Source organism: Ruditapes philippinarum, unplaced genomic scaffold (assembly GCF_026571515.1).
Source record: "Ruditapes philippinarum isolate M1 unplaced genomic scaffold, ASM2657151v2 ctg4246_1_1_1_1, whole genome shotgun sequence".
Taxonomy (NCBI): domain Eukaryota; kingdom Metazoa; phylum Mollusca; class Bivalvia; order Venerida; family Veneridae; genus Ruditapes; species Ruditapes philippinarum.
The window spans coordinates 1-7,326 of NW_026863783.1; the positions used below are offsets into that span (position 1 = coordinate 1).

General features: G+C 32.4%; 1 protein-coding gene across 1 annotated transcript; it reads right to left on the bottom strand.

Annotated features, from left to right (window-relative positions):
• Positions 1-11: 11 nt before the first annotated feature.
• On the bottom strand, positions 12-6,607 carry LOC132723316 (uncharacterized). Its single transcript, XM_060707996.1, has 2 exons — positions 6,051-6,607; positions 12-5,593 (listed from the first exon to the last, which is right to left on the bottom strand). The coding sequence occupies exon 2, from the start codon at positions 4,202-4,204 to the stop codon at positions 3,341-3,343; it is 864 nt and encodes a 287-aa protein (XP_060563979.1). The 5' UTR covers positions 4,205-5,593; positions 6,051-6,607; the 3' UTR covers positions 12-3,340.
• Between the last annotated feature and the right edge of the window lie 719 nt (positions 6,608-7,326).

Genomic DNA, 7,326 nt, shown 5'->3' on the forward strand with positions numbered 1-7,326 from the left:
TTTTAAGAGAAATGCACTTGAACTTTTTTTTTAAAGTCCTATATTAAAAATAAATATAATAAAATATTCAATTTTAATCAATGTCCTGAAAACTGCACACAATAATTATTTTTAATGTTCCTCGTTAAATTGGATTCAATTGGTTTGCCGCCGTCGATGGTGTTGAATGGTTCCGTCATCTAACGTTTGTTGTTGTAGTTGTTGTTGTTATCTGCAATGTTAATTAGGGTTCCTTCAACGATTTTCGGTTTATCATTTTTGTAATATGTTAGCATAATGTCTACATCCATAGGTTTTGTCAAACATCGATTGATATGAACTATTTCATTTAATTCGAAATTTTCATCCTCGTCTTCCGTATTGACATCATTTTCTTCGGAACAGGTATTTGCGACTAGTTTTATCAAGTCTTGATAATTATCCATATTCAAATTCTGAAAGTAAATCCATTTATGTTTTATATGTGTACATTAACTTGTTTTTCTTTACGAATAATTCACGTGCACTATATAAAGTCTTAATAAAACCTAACAAAATCTTCACTATCCATGTGGGATTCCTTTGAGAGTTAACCCTGGATAGACTTTTCTTATTAATTAAAAGTATCTTCACTACTCATCTGGGATCCCTTTGAGAGTACACCCCGAGTAGACTTTTCAACTTAAAATGAATATATTTACAAATGATCACACGTGCACAACAAAAAAGTGTTTGTATTCTTTTAATAACAAAATCCTTTCGTCTTCAACGAAAATGACGAAGCCACTTTATTCGCTTCTTCTCGGTCAGGTGTGGAAGATAATTGCCTTCCAGAATCGATAACAACGTTCTCATCTTTGTTTGATGACACTGACCCTACGACCTCAGGATTTGCTCCCTTACAACATTTAGCCAACCTATTTTCTATTACTTTACATGCATTACATTTACAAAAATATTTGCGTATGATGTATATAATAATAATGCAGCAACAAACAATTACAAAGTACACCCAAGCGGGCAGAGACTTTTGTTTTACATTAATCTTTTTATACTTTTGTACATGATACATAAATGAAGGCATAGGTATTTCTTTCAAGTGTCTCAGTTCTTCAGGCAACTGTATTTGTGTTATGTTTGGAAATTCCCTAGAAAAGTTGTACCATAACAGTAATTTAGAAAAATTGTGAATTTTGTATGTGAGGAAATCTAAGGAATCTGTATTATGAAAACTAACCCTTTTCTGGTCAAAGGACGTTATACTAAAAAAATCACTAGATGCTTTACATCCTGGATTTAACCTTATAACACCCATGGGCGGTATTATTGAGATAACTGTTGTGTGATTTTGACAAACAATTGTAAATTTCAGAGAATGGTCTGAAACAACTACCCAAGTCCTAGAATGTAAATACTTTGCATACGGCAATTTCATGTTTAAGCTGACAACACTTTTGCAATACTGTAGTATCTTTTCAACTTGTTCCAAAAATAAAGCTATGACACAAGTTTTACTCAGGTTAATTGGGTAAACAGCGTTATTAATATAACAAAATTTAAGATGTTTCTGACTACAATACCGAAATTCCTTTGGTGTTAACAGTACGTGTTTTGTTCTTGCTTTGTCAATCATTAATGCATTTGTTTCTAGTCTGTATTGAGCTTATAAATTAGATGACTGACCATTGATTAAAGTAACATTTCCAAGGGTAAAGGTAAGCTTGTTATTTTACAAATTTCATAACTTTCTCTTACATCTATTAACGGAACAGTTAAGACAATCAAAATCTAATCACCATCAAGGTATACATTACAATTTAAAGTGTGATAAAAATACCAAATATTTGTCTTTGGGTTTGCAGGTAACTTCATTGTTTTAGGTATTTGTTCTTTTATTTTTAACAATAAGTTTTTCAAGTCCTTTGGAGAAATAGTACTTGGTGTTAATTTATTCATAGATAAAATGTCTAATTCATTCCTTAAATTCCTGAGATACAAAAGTGCATCTTGACTTGCTTGTTTTATTTCATCAATTATCAATTTGAACTGAAAGTATGTATTTAAAAACTGTTCTAAATTTGCAATTCTTTTAGAAAACTGTTCCTTCACATTTTAAATTGCTTTATCTAATTTTTGAACGGATATGATTATATCCATTATAGCTCTAGGATTTTTTGATATCTGAACCCTTGACAAATTTAATAAAGTAATACTTTGTTCTAAATCATGAATTAATTTTTCTTGATTTTCTGCAAGAATTTGTATATTTCTATCTATATGTTGTAAGTCTTTTTCTGAAACTGTTCCAAACAAAAGGGAAGATATTTGACCTATAACTGGTATTAATGAACGTTTCGATAGACTACTTTCTGATCTTATGGATCTATAATCCTCAAAATTATTTTTGATGTCAAGTAATGTTTCATTTATCATATCTACTTCTTTATGTAAACTGTCATATTTAGTATATGAATACCCTGTGTTATTTGTCTTACGGTAATAATTTGTTATTACCTTTAATATTTCATTCGTATTATTTAAATCGTTGTTTATTTTATGTAGGAACTTTTCATATGCACAAATGTGACCAACCATTTTGAATTACTGGTTGAAATTTCATTTACTTTATCAAATACAACATTTTCGCTTATCTTTAAAGCAAAGGTATGGCTAATCATTGTAATGAACAAAATGCTTTTTAAATCCATGTTGCAACGTAAAGTTACAAAAATCCTGAAAAATATTAAAAAGAAAGAGGAACTTTAAGTAATAACTTAAAAATAAATGTTCCTAAATATTTGAAGCCTAAAACAAATCTGAAAGTGCTTTAAAGAATCTCTTCATTTTGAGATCTGAACCACCTTTATTCACTTTCTTTTGTTTTCTTTTCAACTTGACAGTAATCAAGTTTTTAGATAATTTCATCTCATTTACTGACATGGCATCATCTGATGACATAAAATTGTCATTACCTAAATCAAAATATATTCTAACTCCAGTCAGTCCCTAAAATTAAATTTCTATTAAGATTTCGCACAACATAGAACATTTGCGACATTTCGGTACCACCGATCTGTACAGTTATATTGATAGACCCATCAATTTCTAAAGAATCCCCACCAGCACTCTGGAGATGTACATTATGACGTTTAAGTTTTGGTTTGGTTTTTAAAGAATCATAAACTCTTCTGTGCATCAAAGGATACTTCTGCTCCTGTATCAACAAGTGTTCTATATTTATGACCTAATATCTTTACTAAACATGAATTTGGATTACCAGTTAAATTTATGTGAAAAGTTTTAATTTCTGATTCGTTATCATTACTGTTCTCCACATGGGCTTCAACATGTGAAGAACTTGTTAGTTTAAATCATCATTCAGTCTCCTACCATGACCCATGTTTGGTTTCTTATCTTTATCATAATTTTTACAAAATCTAATAATATGCCCCTCTTGTCCACAATGCCAACATTTTATTTTTCTTTGAACCTCATGAATTGATTTGCAGTGTTTCGCCATATGGCCAAACTTTTTACATTTATAACACTTAAGTGTCCTGGAATGGTCTACCTCCATTGGCTGAGGTACATCATTGTTAACATAATGTTTTTTAGACCCAGTTGCTAAATTCACTCTCTGTTTCAAGTTCTGCTCAGTTGTAGCCAAGCTAATTGCCGCCTGTAAAGTATCTGGACCCCTTCTCATTATAGTCATTTTTAACCCTTCATTATTCAGACCATCTACAAAAATGTCTATTAATTGACCCTCAACTATTGGCCCTCCCTGGTCATGAAAAGCAATTTCTGCTAATGATAACAATTTTTCTGCATAAACTTGAATATTCTCGTAATGACCTTGCTTAAGACCCCTAGGCAAGGACATTGCATGATGTGAATCAGTTACGTCTGAAAATCTTAAAGCTAATTCTTCCTTTAATTGTCCCCAAGTGTGGTCAGGATTGGCAGTCATATATCGTTGAATGTAACCTGATACAGCCCCTTTACTTGTTTGATACGCTATAAGCTTTTTCTTGTTATCTGGTAAGTTTACCAGCTTACTGTATTTTTCAATGGATTTGACCCAGTCTCTGTAGTTTGTTGGGCTGCCATCAAAGTTACTTACCACTTGGGAAATACCCTGTGCCACGAAAGCTGTAGAGACATATCCCATCTCGACAGATAATAACCTCAAAACCTCACGAAAATCTTCCTCAGCTTCAGCCATTTTTATTTCAAAATTTTAATTTCAAAAGTAAAATAAAACAAGTTAAATTATTACTAATTTAAAAGTAAAGTTGGCTAAATGAAGTAAATAAGAAAATGCTAAGAAAATAAACCAACCTTTAGTATGGGTGCTGTCAAAGTTTTTCTCCAACCGAGGTTTGATCCTGGTCACGGCACCAAAAATATTTAAGTTAATGTAACGTTATTCTTAAAATAATTAACAAACGAAAACGATCGTATAGTGATTTATTCAATTAATGTCCTTAACATAAGTTAAGTAATTCAAGAACAGAACTACGAGAGACTCAACACTGTTAAAACAATGCAATGCTTTTTATAATGACTTTGCACGTGCTTATGACAGCTAAATGACATACCAAAGTAGCCAATCACTTTTAGTGTAACAAACTTTTGTTACGCCCTATAACCAATCAAAAGCACGTTTACATATTCAAATTTGACTTTTGGTCAAATGTTATATTGATAAACACTCATCACAACAATTAAAATGGTTTATATTTAATTGTCATTTTAACGTCTAATTTGACGAACTGTACTTAAATATTGAAATATCATAATCGAAGTAAACAACATCTGTCAGCTGGTAGGCAAATAACACGGTTTTGTTTCACTGCCAGTAATGTATATGTAGTTAAACTTTCAAATTTTATGAGACAACATTCCAAAGAAATGTATATAATATCGACATATGATTGAGTAATGAAGTTTGCAAATAAAACTAATTAAAAGTTGATAATCAAATAAATCGAATAAGATAATTAAAACATGTATAATTAATTAACTATAAGTGCCACTATGTTACACAGGTGAAAAAAGTGACTAGTGATAGTGCAACATGGTTTTTCATAAAATCTTAATTAAATGAAGAATTGTATCTATCAACAAAACCTCTTTAAAATTCAATGGCCTTGAGAATTTCATTTGTCCCACTGGACAAAGAAATGTTACACTCTACCTGTCCGACATACTTATTTAGTTGTCGTGGACAGTGACTACCATTATTATAAAGACCTGTGGATATTAAATGTATCACATAAAATAAAAAATGATAAATTTACCTCTTTCACCTTCCAATGATGCAATCAAGTCTGTGATGTGTTTTGTTGTTTCTTTTGTGCCTCTTGTTGCACGCTTGCAGTGGCGATTCATTTCATACGGGGAGATATGTTTAATAATGTCATTATTGGATGGATTTGGAACACCCTGAAGTAGAAGTTCTTGTCTCTTGGCCCTCATCAGACGAGCATAGTCGTCTTCATCAATCTTAAAGATGCAAGGACTAAGCCTTGCCATGAAGAGTCAGTAGAGTTGATGTTTGTCTGTGGTGCATTCGTTTGGAAACCATCGAATGAAGTGCCATATGCCAAGTCTGAAACGGTGAAAGTAAATTCCATAAATATACTGAACAAACTATACCACAAAAATTCTACTTCTATATATGACTGTGAGCAAATTAATTTCCAAGCACTTGCCTTCGCTTTCTTTTCCTCCATTAGACCGTTTTATCAATTTTTTTGCTGTATTGAACAGTATTTTAGTCATACAACAGCAGTGGGTTAACATACTCACACTTTTTCTGGGCAAGCTTAGAATAAGCAGTATTCCAGTAATAAGTGCATATACATTTACTTATGCCAGGAACTGACAACTGCCCTACTTGAATAAGAGGTAGGGGGAGAATGGCCAAAGAAAATTCATGACCAATCCCAACCCAAAATATAAGGACAGGCTGAGGCTCAAACTCACAACCTCAGGGTTGAGAGTCTATGAGACTCTACCAACTCTATTTCAAGAGCAACTGATATAATGTGTCATAGACTACGTACTTCACATGAAGGAATGGCCAGGCATCGAAGTACTTCCTTACACACTGCCGGCCACAGCAATCTCTGTCAGTGTACAGCACTTTTGGTGGGGGGACGCCATCATTCCTGTACCTGGACACAATGCCGTCCAGTATCTTCTTATTCCTTTCCCGCTTAAGCCTTCAGTGACCTACTGACATGAGCACCTGACCCTGCAATGTAAGATGCTAAATTATTACTTAGTATATGCTAGAAACAGTATGAATCTTGAGTGCAAAACAAAGTACAATCCCAAGCAATTGCATGAAAAATCTTAAGGGTAATTTTGATACATAATGTTCTCTATGTATGATTTTAAACTTGTAATAACTGATTTGGCTTTATTTTGACATCATTACGAAAACATCAACTCACCGTATAATTGTTGAAAGGATCATTTGACTACTATGTTTATTCTTTAAGCTCATAACTATACAACCATTATGAATCTTATAACATTGAAAAATCATTAAAAAATTACATTAATAAATGTGGTAGCCAAAAACAAAACTAATCTTTAGTGTGTGTGTGTGTTTGGTTTGTTTACCCTCGCCACCGGAATGAACCATATGGGCGAGCACATACTTCATTTAAAACTTGCTTTATTTATTTGGGAACTAATTTAATTTGTCTATAGTTTTATCGGTACATGTGTTTACGTGTGTGCCATAATTCCTACCATAAGTTCGTATAAAAGTACGTAACCCATGATAGGAATAAGATGGGATTGCTCCCATACTAAATTAAAATGACGTGTATTTAAGAAATGAACAGCATATTTAAATTACCTAAGGTTAAAAGGGCCGAGACGTTTATAAAAAGCACCGTCTCTTATAACAGGTCAACTATTATAATATTCTATGATTAAAATGAGAGAAAGAAAGTCTTGTTAAAGCAATGTCAGGAACGCATTTTCCCAATTCAATGTGGCTAGTCATTAATGGTCTAATTTGATCCGATACATACACAAAGGAGTGTCAGAATATTAAAAAACAAGTTTGTTTTAGTATGGAAATGATAAGATTTTAATAAATTTCTAGTATATTTCACCCGAACACCTGCTTAGTTAGAGATGTTCTTATTGGTCTAAAAGTGATTGCCTCCTTTGTTCTCATTGGCCGAAAATTCTCTATTTACAAAATAAGGAGGTCAATCCGATTTTGTGATATTTTTCAAATTTTCTTAATTTTTGGATTGACCTACATCGACAAGTTTGTCGCGCGAACGTGATAGAGATTTAGCAGGTGCCCTTCACACT

Excerpts from the sequence above, each read along its gene's own strand:
- LOC132723316 (XM_060707996.1), bottom strand. The coding sequence starts at position 4,204 with ATGGCTGAAGCTGAGGAAGATTTTCGTGAGGTTTTGAGGTTATTATCT.